Raw genomic sequence first — 27,094 nt, 5'->3', positions numbered from 1 at the left:
GGGTTTTATCGGCTCCGGCTCCGATCGACAGTGATAAAAACATGGCACCTGGATAAACGTGCTAAATTTCTTCTTCTTCATCTTTATTTTGGCAGTCTATATGCTAATGCTGCACCTTTTCTGACTGACATCATGATGTCCATTGAACGTTCATTCATTGGCACATTGATAGCCATGCACGTATTGTTTTTAACATCTTGAGAACAAGGTGAATCAGTGATTTTTGTCTTTGTATCATTCAAGATGCAACACTAGCAAGACAGTGAAATGTCTGTATACCAGCTTATTTTGTCTTAAAAGAGGTATTGGCCATTTGCTGATGTTAATGTGTCCAGGCGCCTTTTTCGGAAACAGGCTGCAGTCGGAGGACGGGGGGGGGGGAGAGGCAAGGGATAAACAGAAATCAAGGAACAGAAAAGGGAGCGACAGAGATAAGAAAATAAGACTAACAAATTGGACACAGGACTGAGAAGTGCACAGAGGACACAAAAGAACAGAAAATACCGTAGAAATCGTCAAAGCTTGCGTATAATTTTCATTGGAGCACGCTTCTATTTTGGAAAAGGGAAATGGGATATGGGCATTAGATTGCACCTGTGTTTGCAGCCTCTATTTTTCCCTCTTTCCATAAATATGAACACAGTATCTGAGAAAATGGGATTTGCTCTCTGACGGCGTGATGCCCCAGTTTCCGCACAATCGCGGATGGAAATCATCCTTGCGAGGGAGGATAAAGAAGTTGGGGTTATGAGACAATACGCAGGTCATGCCAGACTCTATGTTTGTGAGTCGTACTGCAGGATGTCTATTAATATTTATCTGGTTGCTATTTTAGATACTACTACTTCTCGAAAGGTGGTGCATGTGTACCTGTGCGGTGTTCCTCGTGCATACCGAGGAATAATTTTGCGATTCGCTTCTCTGTCGCTTTGCGGCACCTTTGACATATAGAAGCTCTGACTGCACGCAGCAATTGAAAAGCTGAATTGAAGACGTGGCCCGTTAACACCCCCTCATTTCTATCACGGCTGATGATTGCATTGCCAGTTGGAGCTCTGCTTGTTCCCTTTCTTGCCCTCTGACGCAGCCTCGATTGTCTGACAGGTTTAGCATCCGATTTGTGGACAGAGCGGTACTTTGGGAATGTGACCGTCTTCGTCGCGCAGATTGACACGATGCCAACGTCATACCGTGAGATTTGCATTCCTCTTGTAATGCCAGGTGTTTTGATCTCTCTAAAATAAGCAGTTTAAAGGGTTATTGAAGGTTTTCTCAAGCATCTTTCCTTTTCTCCTCTTGAATCTCGGTTCTTTTGGATCCGAGAACCCCCAGGGATCACTAGCTTTTGACCTACTTCGACTTCTCAACTCAAAGTTGATATTTCTTGTCTTTTGTTGTGTCCTATTGGAAAGTAATCAAACATTTTCTGAGTTATATGCCAGCAAAGCGGTAAATACAACCATGATGGTCCTCAGGCATCTTCCATGCAAACTTTAAAACTCCCACATTTTTACATTAATGATATTAAGATCAGATTAAATTGGATTTTTTGTTTCAGATCAAATACAGAACAATAAATGCTTTATTTATTAGATCACAGACTTTAATGGCTGATAACAGTCATTTGAAGGTTTTATAATTATTATCAAAATCACCAATACTGACTTATTGAAGTAATTATTCACTGGCCAAGTAATAAGCACAACATATTGTTTTATTAGGAAGTTAAAGGTAAAGTTATTCGATACTGACTTGCTGCATAATTCTCCAATCCACCAATATGATGACTCACAAATGCAAAGAGAAAAAAGCCTCCTCTGGCACTTTGCATATTTCATATATTGCACTGCTACAGCCTTGTTAATAAGAAACAGAAGGTAACTGTAGCATCTCAAGTATCTGCAAAGGGAAGGAGGCAATGTAGGAGAAAGTTTTTGCCATCTGCTAAATACAGTACAGTGGAACATCTGTGTCCTTGCAATGTTTGCAGGAGTGTGTGTGTTTGTGTGTGTGTGGGTGTGTGTGTGTGCATGACAGGAGTTTTATGATTCAGGGATATACTGTACGTAGAGAGACGTCCATCATGGCCACCGCAGCCTGAGGCATAAGAGGCTTAAGGAAGGAGACATGAATCACAAAGCAGTCGGTAAGTGGAAAGCAGAGATCCAGAGGAGGTGTTTCGAGAGAGGGAAGATAATAGGTAGCTGAGGGTTGAGGCTGAGGGTGCACACGTGGTCTCAGGCTGTGTGTCGGCACGATTGGATGTGGTTGGATGAGTTGAACCTCTCCTCTCCAGCATGAAAGCAGGCTTGTCATGCAACCAGGCGGATGCATAGGGGACCGGGGACACGGGGAGTCAGACTGGCAGACAAACAGGAATACTTTGACAGACGCCTCGACAACTCCGGCGGAGTCCAAAGGCAAAGTTGGCAGCAAGTAATTTGGAGAAGTTTGCGATAAATCAAACATCCTTGTGCTGTGATATCAAGTAACGACACTGTTCTTCTACTCCCAACTTCCCGCTGGCACCAGAGGAAATGAACGTGAAGGGAATTTTGTGCTGCTATGAAACATAGTGCACTCGTCACGTCCCTGAAACAACATTTTGCTGATCTACCGTGCGTTGCCCAGTACACTCAGGCTCTGTGTATTGGTCCTGTGCTCCTCGTTGAAGCCTGGAGGGTTATTCAGCTACTTTTTGAAGGGCAGTGATTCAATCCGTCCATCCATTATCTATAACCACTTATCCTTTCAGGGTCGCAGGGGGGGCCAGGGCCAGTCCCAGCTCGTATAAGTGAGGGTACACCCCATGGTCACAGAGCGGACACATGATACAAACAAGCATGCACACCTACGGGTTATATAGGGATGCTGTTTAAACTAAGCTCCGTAGAAAAGCCAGAATCCAGTGACAATTTAATCTGATCATTCACTTTGCTGTTAATTCACAACGATGGAGATGAATTAATGAAACGCTCGTCCAGGCAGATTCAGCGACTGAGGGGAGAACTGATCAGATTTCAGTGAGTGTGCGGTTTCCGACATCTTTCAGCCAAAAATTCAATTGATTATAATAATACAAATTCCAAACAGACACCCCCACATTTGAAATGTTTATCACAGCAGCAGAAGATAGTTAATAGTTTGGCGGCTAGGCTCAGATGTCCTCATTCCCCCAGATATGATTATGTAGATATAACTGTGAGCACACCAGTGCAGCTCGCTCACTAACTCAGTAGAGTGCACACGGGCAGCTGTGGCTCAGGAGGTAGAGCGGATTGTCCTCTAACCAGACAGTCGGCTATTTGATCCCTTTCTCCTGATGTATCATAGAGAATGTGCTGCACATAGATGCACTGTATGAAGGTGTGTGTGAATGGGTGAAGGGCAACACTGTACTGTAAAGTGCTTGGACTATAAAAGCTCTATATACGTCGACCTGGAGGAGACACCACAGGCGATTGTAACAAAGATGCCATAAATCAATCCATAAATGATAATTAAATAATAAGTGTTGTGCTTCAGCTTTGTGCTTTCAATGAAAATGATGGTTAAAACAACAAAAAATATGCCAAATTGTGCATTTAACTGTCTTCCAACAAAGAAATCCCCGACACACGCTCGATCCCTCGCCACCTGGTGCCACCGCTCACCTGAGAGACGGCTTCAAACAACGCTCACTGTTCAAAAGCTAATTTCTGACTGGATATCGTTCTTTTTGAAGAAAAGCGTTTCGACACACAGGTTCGGGTGCACACAAAACACTGTAATTAGTATTTTATCTCCTTCCCTCTTCCGCTCACGCTCTGCCCACTCTCACTTCTTGTCTTTGTCTCTCTCTCCGTCTCCGTGGTTCAAGGGAAGAACTCAACTCCTTCGCTAAATCACAAACAATTAAGGCAGAGCATTTTTTATTTTAAATTTTTTTGCCTCGGGGCATGTATCTGCTGCGTGTGCTCAACACATTTACACGCATGCACACGGACCCAACACTCACAGCAACCCACACATGTAGAAATGAGCACATACGCCCCCGCGCACCCTTCTGCCGAACACAAGCACACAAAGGCATGTTCTCTCCGGTGCCTTTTATTTGGCCACGGCTTTAATGGGGCTTTTAACGCGGCACAGGATTAGAGAATCGCGTTTTAACGTGGCTGCCAGCTGATTGAACGCCTTCCACGCTGTCAATCAAACACTCGGGATTAGCGAATGCAATAGTGTGTGCGGCCTCAAGATTGAGTCGCACTGATTGAGCGAGTTTCACACACTGTGGCGGCGAGTCCAGATGTTGCTGAGTCATGTCAGCGGGGCCGGCTCCTCCACCGTGACCTCCATGACCTCAATTTGTGGAATATATTGATTTGGCTTCCTTACAAGAACATCCAAAACGTTTTTGTGACTTGACGACAGTAAATTTATTTCCTTTTCCCCTTTTCACTGGACGGGGTCGGGGATATCAAAGAGAAGATCTCACACTGATTACTCGAGCTGTTCCAGAGCGGAGAGCTGACTTCTGCTTTATTCTTCATCAATGGAGTTTATTGGCCGTTAAGGAAACAAGCTGTAAACACTGCACTGACATATAATCACCCTATAAACTGATTCAATGGATGTGGTAGAAAACCGTTGCCTGTTCACACATCCAGCTGACACTCAGCAACATGGGTATTCATTTGGATTCGTGTTCCTGGCAGCTCTGCTTTGGTCTCCACCAACACCGGAGGGAGATAATTGGCTCCGTCGCTGCGAAGTCAGTTAGTTGCGAACTTGTCTGACGGCCATTTGGCGCAGTGCAGGCAGTGTGAACTAGGTTGATGCTGACGCGTGTAAGAAGGAACCAAACATACGTTTTCACTCGAGGGGATAACGGCTTTCACGACAAAAAAAACGCTTTCATTAGTTCAAAAAAATGTTTGCTTCCTCTGACAACACAACCAGAATATTCAAAAGTAGAAGAAGAAGAGATTACCCTCAGCTGAGATAAGATAAGATACGCAATCGGAGTTCTTGCAAAGAAACAATGCATAATAATATAACAGAAATGAAATTGAAAGAACTTGAGTATTTCAGCTAGAATAGAATTAGTGGTTCTCCCATTGAAAAGTAATAATGTTGGTGACATTTAGAGGAAATGAAAAGTTACAATGCACGAGGCAACAGATCTAAAAAGTTGTGCATGATATTAAACTAAATATTTACAGTAACAATAAGGAGAATAAGGGGTATCTATCTAAAGTCTTCTAACATTACCTAAATTTCATTAAGTAAAGGTTTTCCAACAATAAGGTGTGAGTAAAGGAGAGTGTGTAGTTTGCTAATCATTACTAACCACGACATGCCGGCTGCTTATAAGTGAAGCCAGTGCATCTTGATCAAACCCTGGTGGCTGCCTAGAGTATAGGTTATAAATCCCGCCTTCTCCATGTTAGTGGATGGGACATGGCCTAAACAAAAAGGTCAAAGCACACCTGAAATTCATTTTTATTGAAGATGGTTTCTGTCATTTTAGGTAAATTCTTAGACTGATGTTTGTTTCAGCAAATTTAAATCAGTTATTTGACGATGTAAAAACGGTGTCAAACGTCATGATTGACAGCTGAGCCTGACTCAGGATTGGTCGAGCATACAACATTAATCCCGGCCAATTGGGCGATATCTGAACCAGCAGCATTATGAACCATGACCCTGCTCCTCTAACTTTTTATTGTTCGGCTTCAAAAGTGACAATTGTACGGCATCGACCATGTCTGACATGTTACAAATGAAATCAATGGTTTTGTTTGTTGTCTTATTTCACTTGTCACCAGTGCTCCTTTAGAGGAGCTGATAATTGGAGCTGATAATTGCCATCAGGCTCATACACATATTGACCCGAGCTCTGCAATAAGCGGGTGAACGAGACACAAAAAAACATTCAATTTCTGAAAATGTATCAAATTAGCGTGTCTCTTTGTGTCCCTACTAGGTGAGACCGTGTCATATTTCAAATCCAGTCTGCCTTCTCATTAAAATGTCAACGTGTGCTCGCTGCAGGGACTGTTGTGCATTTCAGCTGGGAAAAAAACGGTTGCATTTTCCAGGTTGAACTTAATTATATGATTCACACCAACGACTCCGGTGGGAAACAGAGAAGAAGGCCATTTTTCTTTTTTTCTCCCCTGCCGGGTTTTGTGAGCAACTTATTACGCGATCAATCACATCGAGCACAAACAGACCAGGATCAATTAATAATTGAAAACCGTTAAAGTACTTGAAGCACTGATCGGAATCAGCCTTAAGTCAGAGGCAGGCAGTGTGGAAGGGCGCAAGGTTAAATAGACATGATTAATCAACCCCACAACCGTATCTGCATTTATTTGTTGGAAACAGTGTGTGTGTGTGTGTGTGTGTGTGTGTGTGTGTGGTGTGTGTGTGTGTGTGTGTGTGTGTGTGTGTGTGTGTTGCGTAGTTTTCAGTAGAAGTGTAGTGCATTTAGATAACTTCGTAACAAATGCTTGAGTGTGACCAAAGGCTATGTTTGTGCATGGCAACGTAAATCTCTCGTTCAATGCTGCGTGTGTGTGTGTGTGTTTGTGTGTGTGTGTGAGCGTAGTAGTACAATGCATTTACATAGTGACAAATGCTTGTGTGTGACCATATGTCAAAGTCAAAGTCAACTTTATCGTCAGTTCTGCCATATGTACAGGGACGGGATGGAGATGTCGTTTCTCCCTGATCCCCGGTGTAAACATATAAGTAGACAGAACATGTAAGTACGCATAATAAGTAGTAGTACACAGTACAACATAGTATACGCGTAGTATGCAGTCAGAAGTCACACGGTGGATGGGAGGAGAGTAATGCAAACCGGTAATAGTGCAAAAATGGATTGAGATATATCGTTCAACTGTGTGTGTGTGTGTGGGTCTCAGTTCCATACTACATACCAGTATACATTATGGAATAGATTTATGTGTTTGTGTGTGTGTCTGTAAGTGTGTGTGTGCGCCTTAGGCAGCATGAATCCAATCAAACACATTGATATTGCCATTCTCCTCGACCTCATCATGTCGACCCCTCAGGTTAGCGGCAGCGGCGGTGCCCCTCCACTGCCATCTGTAGGCAGCCTGGACTCACGACAGATGGCTCCCTGTGATAAATGCCAGAGAGCCACCTCACTGTGGTGCTGCTGCTGGCTGCAGCAATCCCCCCCACCCCCCGAGCAGCAGCAGATAATCATTTCATCATTTTCTCAATTATTGACAGGCACCCTGAGCTCCGCTGTTAAATTTCCAGTGTTGTGGCGAGAATTAACATCCATTAGAGTGTTTTACAGCGTGTGTGTGTGAATGTGTGTTTGGAGTTTCATGCTAACTAGACGTGGGCTAAGGATGGGGGGGGGCTCCGATATGACAGGCTCATCAAATATCTCGCCACACTCAGACTACCGCTGCGTCAAGAGGCTCTAACCTAAAAATGACCCTCTCCCCACTGAGTTGCCAATCGTTACTCATCACATTAGACATGTAGACACATTCCCAGCTCCACATTCCTGGTCTTTACCTCCCGGATTTTTTTTCCATTTGACAAACTCCCAACCGCCGAGATCCAGCCCCAGTTTTATTCAGCTACATTTCACTCCAGCTTTAAAAAAGCCTCACCTGGAGCCCCCTATTGTGTGGCGCTATGGCGGCGCTTACAAAAGAGGCTTTGTCGCTTGACACTGCACATTTTGTGGCACTGGTGGTCCATTTGTTTTACCCTGTCATGAAAGTGAATGCACGTCTCCCAGCGAATATGTCCAGTCAGCTTTTTCTCCGCAGCGAACACGTGGAGGCTCTCGGTTTGTTAGAGCCTCGCACCGAAGGGAAATAGCAGCGCCAGTTGAAGTATTTACCGATCTCTGCTATTTCTTAGCTTGTTAAATTTCCATCCGTCTGTTGTTCAATTCATAAACCGTTGTTGAGTAGTGATAACTGCAAATAGCATTACAGCACCTCGGGGCTGAAAGGATCCCATTCATTGCGGAGCTGACTGGCAAGCTTGTCACAAACACCCAATGTGCCTGTTAGACGGTACAAAGCCAATGTGTCGCAGCGCATTGTGAGGAGCAATAGCTGCGTTGTTCTGAGAGACAGCAACTTTGAATGCGGTTATATAAATTTTTCAAATTAAATTTGAATCAAAAATGAAAGTACAAACTGTTAAATTTCTCGTTTCAGAGACGGCACAAAACCCACGAGGAAGGGGGAAAACTCGACATCACAATAGGGAAAAGTCAATGAAAATAACAGCTCGCTGTTAAATAGCTGCAAAATGGGTTATTTCTAAGAAGCCCCTTATTTTTGTCGAAGGATATTTGCATGTAAACTGCACCCTGCCTTTCATTTAATTGCGGTAAATGGTGGCACACAACAGAAAATGGTCCTCGGATAATGAAAAAAAAGAATCTGGCATAAAGAAGGAAATGAGCCACACTGCTAAGCAAGCCGAATCTTTTTTAAAGCAATTTTGTATTATTATGTGTCTGCAGTCGGCAAACAATGACGCTCTTTTGTGCTCTGTTCTGTTACAATAAGTAATCAATTTTTCCTTTTCTTGTGTGCCTCCCTTCCTGTGCTACAGCCGCCCTGCAGGTGTCCATATCCTTGAACAAAGTGGAGTTAAGCGTCGGAGAGTCCAAATTCTTCATCTGCACAGGTAAGAACTGCTGCAGACCCTCATTTTGATGTGTGGTTTCTGTCTGTATGCATGTGCGTGTGTTTGGAGGCAGGTCAGAGATGCAGCAGGGGGTTTACATTGGCGCCTGTGAAGTCTGTTTGTTGTGCGTTTGACGGCGATCGCAGCACATTCCACGCCGTCCATATGGTGAGTGACTCTGTGACTGGATCCTCACAGGGGACGGCCCCGTTCCCCCTCGTCGCTTCTCCTCCACGTCCTCTCGGAACGCCCGTATCAGCACTCAGCCGTAGCAGAGCACCCGACGCCCGTGCCAGCGGCTCGGTGGGGTGGCAGCGCACTCTGGCAGGCCCCGGCCCGCCTCCTGCTGGCTGCCTCTTCTCTCCCGCCAACCCACTCAGCGTGGAGCTAACAGCGAAGGGAGGCGAGGCACACTTGGAGGGGGCGTTGGTGCGGCGCCGAGGTGCTGAGGAGGACAGAATGGGGAGGTATAGGGAAAAAAAATAGAGGTGAATGGAAAGAAACTGGCAGCGATTGAAAGGTAAAGGTAAAAGCTTTCACTGTAAAAAAAACACTCAGAAGCGAGAAGAATGGAAACAGGCTTTGAGGCAGAAGAGCGTTTGCCACCATCCACCATCAAAGTGCGTGGGAGGAAGTGTTTGTGTCGTTCGTTGCTTTCTCCTGCCCTTGTCCGCCACTGGCATTCAAACCTCTTCTGTTTTTTCCTGACCATATTCACATGCAGCTCTGCCAACCGGGGTCTGCTGTAAAGCAGGGCAGAACAGTCAGAGGCAACAAAAAAAAGCTAAATCCCGGTGAAACCGAAGCAAAGCCTGCAAACATAACAAAATACGGAGTTATTCTATTAAAGTGACTTTTTGGGCTTTGCATCGCCGTGTCCCACTGTATGAATCATGTCCACATAAATATAGACCGGAATAGAAGAAAAGAGCAGGAGGCACAGGAGGGCACTTTTGTTGAATGTTGATTCATGGGTTTGTTTGAGCCGTTTTTTGTGAGGGAAGGCAGAACACTGAGGTGAGGGCGTTGCTCTTCAAAGTGAGGGGCCTGGGTGAAATCTATTTTTCTTGTTCGATCCACATCGTTTCTAAAAGGTTTCGGGTTAAAAGAAAGACAAATGCCGGTCAACGCGGCAGCAGCGGGGGCGAGGGGTTGTTTTTGTTTTAAATCCAGCATAAATTCCATGTTTCTCCCCAACTCGTCCTTCCTTTAAATATTCCAGCTTTAAATAGATGGGACTAGATGATATAAAGAAGAAAGTTTAAGTTTGAAAAAAAAGTTGTTTCATCAGGCCAGACGCTGATGGAGCAAAATGTTTTCTAGACGATTTATTTTTCATATTTTATGAGCTTTCGTCCATTTTTATATTTGCCCACAGCAGAATGCAGCATCGGTTATTACTTCAAAACTTTCAATGTTGTCGTGATTCTTCCCTGGTTGTGAGACTTTTGATTTATGTTTTTGGACTTTTCTATATTTGTGTTTTTGAGTGCACGTACTGTGTTTGATTGTCAGCCGTCCCTGTGTGTCTCTGCCTCAAGGTTTCTTACTTTATTGTGATCCCTTTCGTTGGGTCATTTCCTGTTTTATTTTGACCTTTCTGTGTCACTTCCTCTTGCTTTTCCCGCCTCCTTTACCTGCACCTGCTTCCTAATGTGTCCCACCTGTGTCTCCTTGTCTCTCCTCCGTCCTGTCAGTTTGTCTCGTCATGTTTCTGGTTGACCTCTCCACCTGTTTCACTTTTCCACTGACTGTGAGTCTGTTTATTTGCCTAACATGTATTTGCTGCACTTCCTGCATTTATGTCCTCTGCATTTATCTGCCAATATTTAAAAACTATTCTAAACTGGTTTAAAGTCCTTGTTTGGCCATGATAGTTGTCATGAACACACAATTGACAAAAAGGAGCTAAAACACCAACAAAAAGTGTCACTGTTTCTGTTCGTGTTGAGAAACGTTTAACAAGTTGCCAGCAAAGGTTAATTTGTCAACAGACAATAGCCAATGGGTGTTGCCGGGGGCATTTTAATTAACAGAAGAGATATTGTCAAAGCAGAAACTGAGGACAAAGCAGAAACTGGCTTGATATTTGCTAGATAACCTGCTTATACATGAAATATGCAGGATAGAATTAACTTTCCCATCACATTTCCTGAACCTAATGAATTAATATATCCCTTTCACATTGCTTCTTAAAGTATTCATTTTCAAAACAGCTTTTTATCTCACCTCAAAATGAACCACGTGTCGTGTATTCATCGACTCTTGTCTTTACAAGGACGTCCCCTCGGCGCAATAAGCTTTCATTAATCACGTCTCGCTGCAAAAAAAACCAGCTCTTTTCGGCTGCTTGTTTCACGCCCTCACAGCAAAGTGCCCTCGAAGGATGTTTCACGGCGAAGATGTGAATCAAGCAAAGAGAGAAAAATGGTGAAGTGAGAGGCGGGGGGGGAGACAAAGAAGAACAGGTGAACTCAGCTGGAGGGAGGGAGAGGGGGCGGCTTCAGAGATTGTCTTTCGAAAATAGGTGGGTCTCAGTCGTCAGCGAGGGGAGAGGGAATAACAGCAAGTGTGGGTCACCTTTCACCTGGAGCCTGTTTGTTCCCAGCATAGTTGTGGGAGAGCTCGGGGACATGTCTGTTATACCAGCAGACAGTGAGACATGTGAGCAACTGCTGCACCGATGCACTTGTCCACATTAACATTATTGTGTATGTTTAGTGATTTAGCATCTCTTTTAATATACGCATGTAATCTGTAATCTTTGCCGCTGCAGGAGTGTGACACATCTAGAACAATAAGCAAGTCAATGTTGTGCGAGAAAACTCTTTCTAATACAAAGGGAAAATTCTAATACAAAATGTTTTAACTAGTTCACGTTCATTTCATCAATTATTTTAAATAAGCTGCTCAAAAATATTATTTTTCAATAGAACCTCCTCCTGTTTACCCAATGGTTGCCCACTCACTAAAATAAATGAATTACTATATACTACTATGGAATCAGATAGAGAATAATTAAAAAAGCCAAGGAAACGTAGTGAGTAGACGTATGTTTTACCGCTCGATCATTGTTTCATATTATGCAGGAAGTGAAAAAAGGGTCAAGTTATACTGTCGGTGCGACGGACAATTTATTTTTGCCTGCGTGAAGCAAATTATACAATTTAAAAACATAGAATACATTAGTTAAGATTTATGGGGAGAGAAATCTGGGAAAATATCCTGAACTGCAAAGTACAAACCCAGTATGTGATGCTTTGCATGGACTGGTGGTACTGGCCATGCTGCTCTTCTATCCTGGCCACAGTAAAACACAACACTGAGAAATAATGCTATATAAGTCCACTGGACCTAAAGATACGGCGATTCTACACCAGCACATTTTGTTTACAACACGGCTTCCATCTTCCACCTCTTACCTTAAAGTTGAGCTTGTCATTTACCCGGCGACCATCACAAACATAGAGGCTGAAATGATCGTCCCCCTGATAACTGGATGCTGTGTTAATATCTGATTCAATATGTCCCCCACCAACATGGCCCCCTTGCATTATTTTAACACATATCTGTCACATGTTGTCTACACCTGATGTTTGTCCATTGAGTCGACACCCATTGAACCATCCAGTTGGCCCTCGTGCACTGTATGGAAGCATCTCATTTATTTCTTCAAGAACCCATCTCCGTATTTGTTTTTTAAAATGACGAACTCAACCTTTTGTTGGAGCACAAACAATAAAAAACAAACATGAGAGACTGGAGATTTTTCTGATGTGAAATTGGCCTTGTGTGCGAGCATGAAACGGAGCCGTGTTTGCGGCGTGACAAATAAGGAGGAGGTGGATAAACTGGTGCTTAAGTGTGTGTTTAACCTCCCCATTGACTGAAGTGGCAGAGAGCCAGAACACATGTTGGCTGCGAAAAAAAACAGAGGCAGCTGCAAATGCAGGCTCGGTAGTCAAACCAGATCCAACAGCGATTGTTGATATGTGGTTTCCTCGGATATGTCTAACAACAGCATTGTAGGTCATACCGCTTGACCAGTACGACTTCTGTTTACCCACTAGCCATATATTACAGCCTATAAAGAGATTGATAGATACTTAACCAATAATCTTGACATCATGTCAACCTACGCACATACCAGTGCTCCTCCTTCCCTTTTCAGCTCCTGCTTCTCCCCCTGCTGACTCATTCCCGGGAGGCCTAACTCAATTACCACCATAGCTCTGCCAGCCAGTGGAGGGACAGGAGCGTTTCAGCCTGGGCTCGGCTAATTTTGGCACCGAGGGGCACGTCGAATGTCGATAGATGTGCCTTGTGCGGGAGGCTGAGATGGCTTCATTATTTCAGCCGCTTTGATGTGTTGCTCCCTAACTGCAAAAAAAAGTGTCAGAAACGTTGTCTGAGAGTCCTTCCACATACGAAGCTTTGTTTCTTCTCCATTTGCATTTTTAAAAAACGAGGCTTAAACAACGCCGAGCTGTCGGATTTGTTGACGAAAGTGAAGAAAAAGCTGACGATCAGTTGTTGCCGTGCACAGAATTCGCTGGCACCTTGAAAAAGTGATCAGCAACGTCTCACCACTCTACTTTCAGAAGAGTCAATCACTGAGCATTCTTTCTTGCCAACAGTCAGTAATAATGCCTGAGCTTATGCAGATTTTTAAGAGCAGTCTTGACAGCGATTTCCACCAGCTATTCATCCGGTGGCAAAGACACATGCTCCTGTCTCCTCAGATCATGTGTGAGGCAAACGCGCTGTCACCACGCTGGCTGCGTCAATTCCAGCACATTCAGCTGCCTCTGTTGTCAGCCGACTGTAAGAATGGTGGGAGGTGATAACGTTTCAACGCTAACAGGTATAAAGGGACGCACGCAGCCACGTTAGACACTGATCCGTTCCCTGCGAGTACCCACGTGAACCCAGAGGCTCCAGCGGTGGGCCACGAGGGAGGAGGAGGAGAACCACGGCAGGATCATCGCAGCAACACTTGGGTCTGATTGCCTCATCCCATCCGTTGGCCTCGAAACCTAACAAGCAGCAGACACATGCCAGGGATGTGATGGTAATGGTGTTAGCATGCCGGGGTGGCTGCGTGTTTTCGTGCAGACATCAAGAGGCGAAGCGTTTACGTTTGAGCAACAGTGTGCTGTAAAACTGAGGGATTATTATATTTATGTCATCATGTATTTACATAACTGGACAAACACACCAATTATCCACCCCAGCACCAGCTCTTTCCACCTGGGAGCTGTTGAGGTGAACCATCGCGACACTCTGCGACTGACTGCTGAGCAGGCGCAGGTTAAAAGCTCGGCCCAAGGGCGTTCACCAAATCGTCACTGAGGGGAAAGGGAGCATTCAAACTCCTCCACTCTCCCGGGGATGAAATGTGTGTCACAAATCTGCGGTGCCTCTATTTTCTGTCCTCCTCCTCCTCCTCCTCCTCTTCTTCCCTTTTGTTTCCATAATTGAATCCTCAGAGACTTGTCTCTGAGGGACTGGACAAGCCTCTGTGCATTTCCTGTCTTGTTCAAGTCTTCAGTTGATTGATGGGCTAAGTAATGGCCCTCCACACCGACAGGCGAGGGGCACCTGCTGCCTGCAGATGGCCCCATCATCTCCTGCAGTAGCCAGTTAGCAGGGGTTCAGGATTCTGTTTCTGTGCTCAGTGCTCAGTGCGTGATGTTGGAAACGAGAGTGGATTTTACAGGCTACATATGTCCCCTGTTCTTTTACAGACTTATTAGCCATGTAAATCCAAGATTATGACATAACCATGATTTCAGGCCGTCTGATCCCGTAACAAGTTCAAACAACCGCGTTGGAAGGTGCTCGGCTGTTCAGCGGAACAAAGAGAACCTCCAACTCAGCCTCCTTCAGAATCTGGAGGTGATCGGCTGCCCATAAATGAGTCACTGCTGAGGAACCTGTTTCTCCCTGTTCTTCCCTCTGTATTATCTTTGATGTGTGTAATGAGGGCGGAAAATGTCCTCTAAAAAACTCTGTGAGAATTCAATCAGTGGAAGTTTGCTCTCTACAGACTAATGGGTCAAGGACTCAAATATTTAGCCTTGTAATAAACCTGCCAGGTTCATCTACTGGAATTGAGCTGCAAGTGGTCCTCTCTCAGGCAGACGGGCATGATCCTTACCTGTGTGGTAAAAGGAAGTCAAATTGACTGATTGTTTCTCTCTCTCCCTCCCTCCTAGCTATCGGCGAGCCGGTGAGGCTGGAGTGGTACAACCCCCAGGGCGAGCGCATCGTCCAATCCAAGCGGATGGCGCTGCACACGGAGACGTCGCGGTCCAGGCTCATCATTTACAACGCCATCATCGAGGACGCGGGTATCTACCGCTGCCAGGCCACAGACGCCAGCGGTCATACCGAGGAGGCCTCGGTCGTGCTGGAGATCTACCGTAAGCTCATGCTCCCATCCTCACTATACTAGCTCTAACTGTGCACATGTGTATTTTAGATCCATGCAGCCTTTGACCTTGTTTGTGAGCTTGTGAGCAAGTGTGTGCCACTCATGCTTGTGATTAAAGCATAAGGACAGTGAGTGATAGCATGGGATCCTGCCAGGTGTAATGAGAGATGTTGCACTGAGGCCGACCTGCCTTGCTGACCCGTCACTATTTCCCGGGCAAAGCCGAAGTGTGAGGAGGCCAGGGAGGCTCGGTGGACACAGAGTCGGGCCCATCGCAGGCTCCATCCTCAGGGCGAGCAGTAATTTAACTGCTGTTTGCCCCATTAAAGTGTCCTTGAGCAAGACATCCAGCTTAACTCCAACCTAATCACTGCTGCGATTGCCTTGGAAAAAGAATTAGAAAACATAGGGCCAGAATTGCAGTAGCGATTATTAACACTGAGGTAATGTCCTCGTAACATATTCAACAACCTGGAGGGAGTTATATTCTGGGATAGAAAAAACAATCAGAACAGAAATAGGGAAAGCCCGACATTATTTTTAATAATTTAGATTTAATTTATATTTTGGATGAATTGCAGGTTAAAAGATATGTAAATGCATATGTTTTTTGAGGAGTTATTATAACCTTTGTTTGATTGGAGTTTGACTGTTATAAGTGAGAGGCTACTGCAGCATGTCTGGGATATATATATATTTAAAAGCTGCTCAGAAGCCAAAGTGAAATGCTTGTTTCCTTTCACAGAAAAACACGTCAGTCTATTTTTTAAATCTTTGCTCAAGCTCTGTATCTTTACAAAAGGGCACCTTTCCGAATACTTACACTTTCTGCTCTCAGGTAGCACGGCGACGGGAAATGGATTAACATTCTAATGCATGCAAAAGGCACACGCGGAGATTACATAGGAAGCAAATGAATTCAGAGTAACCCAAGCTTCCAGATACACGGGGAGTCTTCCCCGGGTTTACCTGCAGAGAACGTCTCCGTACAGGGATTTGATTACAGGAGGCAGACACACACTGGAAATCATCACCTGCTGTGTGGTTGCCTTTTTCCTCCTCTCCCGGCGAATCATTAAGGGAGACATCACAGCCTCAATCACACCTGCCACCGCTCAGCCCCTCGCCTCATTCGCCGCATAACCAGCGCCCCGAAAACCACTGTTTCCACGGCAACCAGGCGTCACTCACTCGGGCCCCTCGGTGTTGATTGCCTGAGCAGCATGCGGATGAAAACCCGCCTAAAGCCCCCAGCAAACCATTCTGCCAGCGCACAGCCGGAGCAGGCGAGGACTCCTCAGGCAGCGCACGGGCCCGTGCGCTAAAACATGTTGTTGTACATGAAACTCACGACCCGCGGGAGGCACAGTGTGTCGACGCCCGCTCACAAGTTGCTGACATCTCTATGATAGCCTGTTATGATCATGCCATGCGGAGTGGCGGATCAGCTCTGAATCCAAATTAGAGGACTTGCAAACATACAAATGCTGCTGTCACGGTGTTTTTTTAAAGCCCTGCAGCCTTGCTGGCTCTACCGATGGCAGCGCCAGTCAGTCCAAGACTTTGGCCCTGACTACTATATTCCAACAGCTACTGTATAGACTGCCATGAAAGTTTGTACTGGAATTTGTGGTGTCCAGAGGATGAATCCTTTAGGACCACTAACAGTTGTTGTTTGTGTTTTAATGAATTGGCCATGTTTCCTCAGAGGATTTCCCCTAGAGCCACCATGCGTTTCATATTCGTGGGTTTGAGCAAAGACAAAAGGAAGAAAACTTGCGTTCACTGTTGACAAAAGCCAAAATAGCTTTAAATGAACTGCTGTATAATGTCACCTGAGCAGCGATACAAGGTGACAGGGAATTCACAGCAAAGAAAACCTGCACCAGCTCCTTTCATATCCTCTCAGTTTATTAATGGACGAGGCAATAAGCCACTTTTCCAAAACCAGCAAAGTTTTTTACAGTAAAGATGGAAAATCTGCTTCCCAGTTGAGTCTTGTAAACGAATCGCGGTTATCCTCACATTGATGTGTAGACAAACGGCAGAAGAGACACTGCACCGAGCCCGTTCTCGATTCGAGCTTGCGGCAGTTACTCTGGAGAGCTTGTTTCCCTCACTGATTCCCGTGTAGAGCAGTGTGACAACAACAGAGGCAGGAAACGGATACAAACGGGAGGAACAAGTGACACCAGAAGTGTTCGAACCTGAGAGAGAGAGAGAGAAGAGTTTGGAAATAAAAAGAACACAAGGGTGTGGGGGGGGAATAAGAAACCAACAGAGTGAATGACAAAACATGTAAAGGCATCCTTGAAGTTAATGAAGACACTGAGATGCCAGACACGTTCAAAGGCGGGAGGGTGCAGTCGGGGAGAGAAAGCTCATTTTAGGAAGCAGCCTGGCATAAATCACACGGTGAAATGCTAATGGCGCGGCCTCGCTAACGGAAAGGGACTGATAGGGGAGCTGTTGTTGATTTATTCATACCTCCACAATGCAGCGCGCCGACGATGGCAGGTGGTTGCGGCGGCCGGCAGTGCCAGAAACCGGCGCGCATCAAAGTCGGCTGTCCGAAAACCAGAGCCGGGTACGGAGGGGGGACGGCGTGCCGCTTGTGGAGAAGTGCCGGTCCAAGAACAGCGTTTCCATAAAAGCAACTTGTCAAAACACCAAATGTTTGTGCAGAGAGAGAGGACGCCGCCTCAAACTGGCACCGAGCGGAATCTGTTACCGAGCCCCCCCCCCCCATGAAACCAAGAGAGAGTGAATCAAAGGCTGCCTGTGTTGTCGTCTAATTCTCCAAAATAGGTTGAGGAATATCTCGGCTCGCTGTCTTTTCTTTTTTTGTGTGTTGTCATGGGTATGATTGGCAGCAAGTGGAATGGCCGTCCTTCTGTCTTCCTGTGTCGTTTCATTAGAATCGCCTTATCTGCGTCCCAGAAAACCGTCAAAGCGGGATTAGCTTTTGTTTCATTTGAATATGCCAGTGAATCCATTTCCAGTGCGTACATTGTCCCGTGTGCCTGTTTCCAAACACGAGAGATCTGGACTGCAGAGCATTGCCTCACGTGACCGTTATGCTTTCCCATTATGAAATGCACTTTTACTCTGGTTTAACTCTCTTAACTGTGCAATATTCATTCTGTCTGTGCAATACAATGGTTGATGTGAAATCAATTTACTGTACATATTGTTCTTGTTTTTAAACTGTATATATTAGTTGTTATTCCACTCATATCTTTATACTCCTTACACTTAAATATTGCATGTTACGTATTACTTACTGATGCAAATTTCCCCATATCTGGACTAATAAAGGTCTTATTTTATCTTAATATTGTAATCTTCAACCATTTACCCGTATGTCTCTTTCTTTTCTTTCTTCTAATTTTGGATTCAAAACATTTTCAGGGACATGCATTTAAAAGAATACTTCTCCACGACTCCAACCCTGTCTCAGTGAACAGGACTGTATCAGAGCACAGCAGTTTTATTTTTTCACGTTTTTTCCCTTTTGATGTTCAGACCTGCAATAAATTGTCTGCTTTCAATACCGGGGACCCAAAAAAAAGTGTTCAATCTCCATCTCGTTTGATCTCGCAGAGAGGCTGACGTTTCAGGATATTCAGTCACCGCAGGAGTTCCGCCACGGCGAGACGGCGGAGGTGGTGTGTGATGTCATCAGCTCACCGGTGCCCGTGGTGGTGTGGTACTACCAGGATAAGGAAATCACAGAGGAGCACCGCAGTAAGTCTTCATGACCTTCTTTCATAATCAAATGATTGTTATTTTGTGGGAGGTGAATGGGCAGAAAATTCATTAGATAATAATTTGAATTGTCTTGCAAATACCAGAAAAACTTGTAGAAGAGGGAAAATATGTTCTTGTTCTTTTGTTCCTTCATTTCAAGATTCTATTCTATTTTATTTCGGTTGTTTATGTAGTCGTGAATATTTCATGTTATCGAGACAGACCTTTGTATCATGGAAGAATCTGATTGTATTTATTCCTGGAGTAGATTAATCATCGTAAAAAGTTCTTGAGTAAACAAAATAATTATATTTTCAATGTAAAACTTCCAAATGCACTCGATTATCGCTTGGAAAAGAAAATGCTCTCGAGTCCCATTCTCTCTCTCTCACTGAATAGATGTGCTAATGTGCCAAGAATACCGTTCTCTAGGAAATGCTGTCCCCCCCCCTCTTTTGTGCGGATTCACAATAAGACAAGGACGTCGAATGCTATGAATAGAAACCCCATCAGCCCGGCAGGAGGAGGCGTATATAACTTGGAAAGGAGCCGTGTTAACAGGCGACTGAGAGGATGGATTACGGGGCAGTCGGACGGGCGACACTCGAAGACGCAGCTTCACGCGGCCGACGTGTCGAACCAGCCCCCGAAAACGAAAAGCCCTGAGAACGGTGTTTGCTGTCGGGCCTGCGTGGTTCTGCTGACTCAGCCCGTGCGATCACGTTGCCAATCATCTGTATGGTTTGATCTCAAAGCTGATTTCTGAAGCACTCCTCTGAAATCCCAGCTTTTTTCAGTAGCTTTAATAGTTTTAAACGTGAGGAGGACCAAGGATAAATTCACTTTGAATGGTATTATTCTCGGAGAGGTGCAATAGTAGGAGCCAGTGGACTAGGACTCATTATTTCCTCTCCTCCTCCTCCTCCCTGATTTACAACTCTCTACACCACTTCCCCGTCCTCCTTCCCGACAAACTGCACGCCCGAGCACTGATTGGAAAGAGTGACCCCTCGAATCTGTCACGTTTTTTTAATTGAAATTCAAATCTTCAGTCCGACGGTAATGATGAGACATGGAGGAGACGTTTTAAAATAAATATATAAAAAAAATCATTTCTCTAATTACGATGCAGGGTTATAAATATCCTCGCTGGAGAGAAATGAGATCGTGGTGCTCATCACTCCTTCGCCAATCGCACAGTGGCCACAATGGGGGCGATTTGGAACTATAATTGCGTGGGTGTTTATCTGTGTGTGAACTTTATCAGGTAAAATGTGTCGAAGTGAAGATTGACAATTGGCAATTTTCTCCTCCTGTTTTCTTAACTTGCTTATCTCACCTCTCTCTCTCTCCATCGTTCGCTCTTCACCTGCGTCGCATTCCTCTTCTTCCGTCTCTCCTCCGCGAAGGCAAGTTCCAGGTGCTGACGAACAACAACCTGCAGATCCATCAGGTGAACAAGGCCGACGAGGGCGTGTACCGCTGCGAGGCGAGCGTGGAGGCCCGAGGCGAGATCGATTTTGTGGACATCGCTGTCGTGGTCAACGGTGAGTTACAGCTTGAGTCATTGCGTGAAGCCTTGTGATGACGATGACAAGGATGAGCCCTAAATAACCCTGAAAACTGGGTGTGTTGGAAATGAATAAAAAACGAGTTTAAGATACACTAATACATACTGTACCAAAGCAGTCAACAATAGAAAATACAACAATAAAAGAAAGTTAAGATAATGAAATGAATACAAGCAGCAGCGAAATTTTTATTAAACAAAATGGAATAAGACAAATAATAATGATAAAAACAACTAAATGTTAAAAACCATAGAATTTGAAGTACCTAAATAAGTGATATATGTTATATATGTTTAAAACTAACACTCGGTTACAAGAAAACATTTAGACTTTTTACGTTGACGTATGAAATACAATGAATAAAAAAGAATGATGCATTTTCAGTGTGGCAGGAAATTCCAAATATTTAAATGTGAGAGCATCCAAGTACACAAAGGTCTGAAAGAGCCAGTTGCACCATCATGGACCAAACCATCGTCTTCTTGCAGCTGGTTTTTGTTGCAAAGTCTGAACATGGCTTGTTTCTTGTTATTAACCGGTTGGGTTTCCAGGTCACGATCACTGAGCGTCAATAGAAACCAGAACCAGCTGAGAACTGAAGCTACAGTATGAAACACATCGCATGAAGCAACAGCCTCAGTTTAGATTCCAAGCAGACACGGTGTCAGCAGATTAGCATGCAGGAGGGACTGGCTATCATCTGCATACACAGGTTTTTGCTGCTGTTGTTGCTGTCGTCGTTGAACACCACTCATTCTCCGACAGTGCATTCAAGTCTACAGGGGCCCACGGTTCAAATACAACAAAGCAGCCAGTTGGGTTTATCTGAGTGGAGACAGGAGCAGCTTTAAGAAATAAATCAATGGTTTAATCAAACAGTGATCATCGATTAACCTATATTTCCTTTCAACAGAGACGTAATAGCCTCTTACTGTGTGCTGTCACTTTGTTGATGATCGCTGTTAGGAGACTACTATAGCACGAAGCTGACACATTTCACGGCTTGTTTACATGTGTTTTCATCATCTGAACTGTCAAGTCGGTGATTCCGAGGCGTCGCCCGCCGACGTGCGGGTGAACTGAGCCGGAAATTCAGTTTGAATGTTTGGACCTGCGCTTGTAAAACTCTGCGTAGAGTCGTCGGCTGTGACAGATTCCGCTCCCCTGACTCAGACGAGTTCATCACTGGCACGCTTACAGCAGGTCGGCTCTCTCTGCTGTCATTTGTGCGATCTCCTTCTTCTTCTCTTTATTCTTTAGTGTGATTGAATTATTCAATTAGCGATGGCTCCGGGGCGCCGTGGCCCAAAAATCGAAGGATGTCATTTTAATTTTCTCATTTGTCCTCATTTAGAGCGAGTCACCTGAGACCGCCGAAGTGATTGAAATGTGATTTCTCCGAGGCCACGGGCGTCTCGACACGCACGGGCGGCTGCAATATTGTCTTTGCCTATGTAGTCCTCTCCCACCTAATGTAAAAGCAGAGAGCGGCCCCTCTGCCCAAAAAACTACGAATTGCATTCAATTTGGCACACCACTTACCTGACTCCTGAGAAGATCCAATAAGCCCGCTCAATGAGGCGCGGCCTATTATTGCAGCGACGCAACACTTGCCGTGTGGCGCCGAGACGGGACAGTCGGAGCGTCCTGAGGGAGCCACACCCAGACAAGACACGCAGTGAGCTTCAGTGTGCCTCGAGGACTCATTCTGTCGATCCCTGAAGACTCTCAGACTCAGACGTGCCCGTTAGTCGAGCCTGAAGTAGACAAATATGTTGATACGTACTTTTATGGTCGATTTTATAGTTGATCCTCATGAAATATTTGAAGTTCATAGATCAGACTACAAATATACAATGAATGTGTACGTCTGATGTGGTGCCACAAGGCAAGGAGACATTTGTTTCTGTAGAGAGTGCACTTTTCTTTTCCTTTTTGTTTCATTGAAACTTATCTCTTGAATCTGCAATCTTTGTAAGCTCAGTGGACTGGGGATCTTTCACTTCGTTGTTTTTGTTCCTCTGTCCTTCAACTTGAATTATTTGGGTTTCCACTAATAGCTCCCCTTGGCATCGTCTGCAGACTTTTTATTTCAGAAAAGAAAAAAATACTCGGTGCTCCCACGCGGCAGAAAGAAATTGCATCTAGCAAGTAAACCAGAGATAAAAGTCAACATAGGACTCGATCAGTTGAAACACAGAATCCAAATGAATGCTTGTGTTGCTGCTTAAATATGTTGATATCCACCAACTTTAATTTACAATTTCAATTTTTTGCATAAAAAAAACCACCTCAGAGAAAATGCCAGAAATAAACAAGTTAAATAAAATCAAAACACATTTTTGCACTTAGCTGAAGTGGCAAAGATGAAGATGCAACACATTGCAATGGAAACAGACTCGGTGAATAAATCATGACTTACAAGCTTCAGCTACACAGAGGAGATAAATCAATGTGAGCTGACACATTGCTTGAGTTAATACACAACACACACACACACGCACACATAAATGACACATTTCCACCAGTGTTTGACTGGTTCTCTCTTAATCAGACCATCTTGTTGAATCCTCTTCTTCCTGATATTTATAAAAGTGGGAGTCGTGCTTTCTTGTGCAGATCCTTATTGGAAAGTTAAATTGCAAATAGGCAATTGTTTTTTTGACAGCTTGTTACTCTGCCCTCAATATTCCAAAAAATCGATAATTGCACGTTCCTTTTTTTCCTTTGCAGTACTCAAATCTCCTAGGACCAGATTTGGAAGTTTACTGTGCTACTTTATCAAAGAGGCAGTTATTTTCTGAGGTCAGCCGCCATCCAGTGGCCCAGAGGAACTCTTAGTTATGATTCTGTCCTAAAGGAAAGGACAGGGAGCTGGTTTGAAGGTGACCGAGATTGAAATGACACTTCTTTAAATGCCACCGACTGTCATGGGGCAGGTAAATATGAGCCGCCCGCGTCTGTCAGTAGAAGTCGAGTCTATGTTTAGTCATCCACTCCGAACCTCGTGATAAAGCTCAGAGACTTGTTTTCTGAACTTTTTTTTGACGATATATGAAGTGGTGGATGTTGCAGGGTGCAAAGTGGCCCCGGTACCTGTTTTTGTTTTCATCAGACGAGATCACAACCTTTTGCAGCGGCAGCCCCTTTGGTCTCAGGAGTCTCCCCGAGGTGTTGTTCTCAGTGCGCCGAGGCCTGTGATGTTCAGGAAAGCCATAAATACCCCCAACCTATAGGTTCAGTCATTTGCATAAGCAACCCTCGTGAGAATCTGATAAACCAAATGTTTCTGACCTCGAGCTAGAGGTGCACACGATGAATTTGAATCTCGTTTGCGCTCTACGTTGCCAACTTTACTTCCAGATTATTCCCCTTCTATGGTTTGCGATTGCATGGGCAAGGTGGAGCAAGAGTAGTGATCTCAGCAGAGGGGAGAGGAGGCCACAAGTGCGAGCAGTGAATAGAGTATCGACGACAACCTGGACCGGTCAAACAACACAAAGGCCCCCGAGCGCAAGCAGATAGAGATGGTGTAGATTGCTCGGAGGCTCAATGAGAGTTGCAGACTGTCCGCTACATGTTTTATCAATCAGCTGCGGACAGGGAACTGTCCTCTGTTGTGGTGCCTTGGGGGGAAACAGCGGTGAGGCAACGCTCTTTGTCTCTCTCCCCTGGATAAAGACAGGGGAGAAAGAATACACTGATAAACTTCAGGCTCCACATTATCTCCTGGGGTCGTGAATGGAGCACTTTAGCTCCTTTGTGCCACCGTCAGCCTGGACATTGATCCTTGTCCTTGTAGCAGAGGTGAAAACAACAGGGAGGAGGATATCACAGCTCTGTTAAAGTTAGGGCTGGACTGTGAAAGGTTTGTCATTGTCGTTTTGGTTGGAATGCAAGGAAAAAGAGGTTCCTCCCATGTCATAGTCATATATTTCATTTCATTCAGTTTAATGTGATTGTTTCTTCCTGAAACAAGTAATTCTGTTGGTCCTTTGGAGAGAAAAAATATAATTGAATGCATTAACTTTGTAAATATATATATAAATACTTCTAAATTTCATGTAATCGTACTTGCGAAAATATGAATACCCAGCAAAAAACTTTATATAGAGCATGCAAGCGAATACAGTTACACAAGCATTGCATTTATGTAACAGACACCTGAGTGAGAAAAAGGCCCTCAGTCTAACGGATAGATGACGCCTGCAGTTCCAGGTATTCCGCGGGTGAAAAGGGTTTAAGGAGCCCTCGGGTGAACCTCGGAGCGCTAAGCCAACTTGACTTTAGAGACGCAATTAGCAGAAGAGTCTTGTTCACTCAGGGAAAAGAAGGGAAAGTCAGATACTTTTTATCTGTTGTTGTGAAGTGTCTCTTCTGCTTACTCCAGCAACACGTTAGCAGTCATCGCTATAGACACAGTTTGTCTGAAATAGCTGTAACTGTATACATTCTTCCCCCCCCATGAAGTAATAAATATTCATGGGCCTGTTGATAAAAGAGCGGTTTCTTGCCGATGAGCACGCGGCGAGTGAAGTGCCGCTGACCGACTGCAGCTGCCCGTCCCCAGTGTATCATCAAAGCCGACCGGGGGTTGAGGATGATGGCGCATCAAGGAACACGGCCACCCACTGCATGGCTAATTGACCTCAGGCCAAAACAGCTTTAAACATTTGAGTCGCTGATGTATAAGCACAATTTTGAGAAATAAGCGAATAGAAAATACAAGGATTTGATAGGGAAATGTATTGGTGGGTTTCCAATTATGCTTCTGGAATGGAAACTTGATATAATTAGGTGATTTTCCAAGTGACATTTAGCTTAGTTTGTGTTGTCTGCAAGCTTTTAAAATCACAAGTGCCATTACACGAGTTCCCCTCTTGTAACACTTAAACACACACCTCCACTTACAGTTTGAATCCATTTAAATTGAGGTCACATTGCTTCAGTTGGACAGGTTGTAGTACATTGAGACAGTAATTGCATACAATTTTTTCTAACCTGGCCTTTAAGCTCATTTAAAGGAATAGTATATTTTTATTAGCAAGTTTTTACACTAGCATGGGGAGTTTGAGGCAGCAGCCAGCATCTGTTCAAAAGGTTCTTTGATTGCTTGTCCGATGCTAAAGCAGGAGACCAACTTTTTGATTTTGGGTTTTGCGTGCGTGGGGTTGTCCAACCATTAATTCTACTTTTCTAAAGCAGTGATGCGATATTGACACAAATGGCAGGCAGCGATTGGCCAGCTGGCCACAGCATAAACCAGATCGTAAAATGTGTCGAGTGCTGGACTGTTTCTTGGCCTCGACTAGTTGCCAGCCAACTCGCAAATACTCCCAAGGAGTTACTGGTCTCGGCCAAAAAGACGTCCAGCACATAACCTGCTGTAAAACATTTTTTCCCGCATATTTTACAACATATTTTTAGTCAAAGTAAACTGTATTTTTTAATTCCTGCCTTGTGTACAGGTCATAGATGGGTTCGAAATGCTGTTTCTCTCAGACCCCCAGTGTAAACATACAAGAGCTAAAGTAAAGTGCACATACGAGATGTGGATGGAACCAGGCTAACCCCCCATTTCCAGTCTTTATGCTAAGCTGAGCTAACTGCTGGGTGGCCTTCACATTCCTGAGATATCACACTCTTCTCTTCTGACTCCAGCGAATAAAACCATGATTGTGCAGTTTGGATTGATTATAAAAGATTGTAGCTTGCACACTCTCCACCTTCGACTCACACATGCCAACCTTTCCATTCGGATCCTCCAGCAGAGCCTAATAAGATCTGTCTCCTCTGTCCTGATGGCCTGCGAGCAACAGTAGTCAAATTTTGTTTGTTTCTATGGCAACTCGCGGCGATGCAAAATAGTGTTAACTTCTTGATCTCGCCCGTAGCCTTCCTCCACACATCCACTTAATTGTCGGTTCGCTCACTCACACATTAAGACCTGCAATTTTCCCCCTTTCCAGCTGTCAGTGGAAACTACCCCCTGTGTCCTTCAAGGTTTCCGAAATTATTGTGCAGTGGCATCAGTCACAAACGGCGGTGTGCTCAGAGAGAGACGAGGAAAACCTGTGTTCTCTGCTACGTTACATTCCCAATTATAAATCGGCTTTGATTCCAGCCCCGTGTGCAAATGCAGAGGGCAAAACAAATCCTTAATGAGCACTCTGGGAAAAGGTCTTGGACTGAATGTGTAGTAGGTGTAACATGTTGATAACATTAACTGTGGGTAAATGTGGGCGATCCGCAGAAAACAGCGCGGTTATATGTGGAAATACTGTATATTTGCAGTGCACGCTCACAGAGACTTTTACAAACATCTCAATATCTCCACCCTGCGTCTGATGTTTCGAGGGATACGACTAAAACATGAAGAATTCATAAAGGCTCGCCAGATTCTTCTTTTTTGAGAGCTTAAACACTGTTGCTGATTTTCTCTTTTGAAGTCTCCCTGCTTGACGGCGTGTCTCATTAACGGGGCTGTTTCAGCAAAGTTCACCGATGTGGGAGTGCATTGCACAGGAGGAGAGCGGGGATCTATTGGCATGGAAATCAATGGTTATCGCGTCAGGCCCCCTCTCATTCGCCGAGTCAGTGCTATTGGAAAGGACTCATCGTGTTTGATTATCGCCGGGGCCATTCTTTATCCCCG

The 27,094-nt window shown here is 44.6% G+C and overlaps 1 protein-coding gene across 3 annotated transcripts in view; it reads left to right on the top strand.

Moving 5' to 3' along the window:
• Nucleotides 1–27,094, top strand: part of LOC118103648 (neural cell adhesion molecule 2) — a 248,823-nt gene that overhangs the window by 162,606 nt on the left and 59,123 nt on the right. For all 3 annotated transcript variants that reach the window (XM_047339009.1, XM_047339008.1, XM_035150791.2), the window contains exons 2-5: nt 8,608–8,682; nt 14,901–15,107; nt 18,722–18,865; nt 20,278–20,415. In XM_047339009.1, the coding sequence (XP_047194965.1) occupies nt 8,608–8,682; nt 14,901–15,107; nt 18,722–18,865; nt 20,278–20,415 (564 nt within the window). The remainder of the gene's footprint in view (nt 1–8,607; nt 8,683–14,900; nt 15,108–18,721; nt 18,866–20,277; nt 20,416–27,094) is intronic.

This window comes from Hippoglossus stenolepis, chromosome 24, assembly GCF_022539355.2.
Source record: "Hippoglossus stenolepis isolate QCI-W04-F060 chromosome 24, HSTE1.2, whole genome shotgun sequence".
Lineage (NCBI taxonomy): Eukaryota > Metazoa > Chordata > Actinopteri > Pleuronectiformes > Pleuronectidae > Hippoglossus > Hippoglossus stenolepis.
This window is presented reverse-complemented; position numbering and strand designations above follow the sequence as displayed.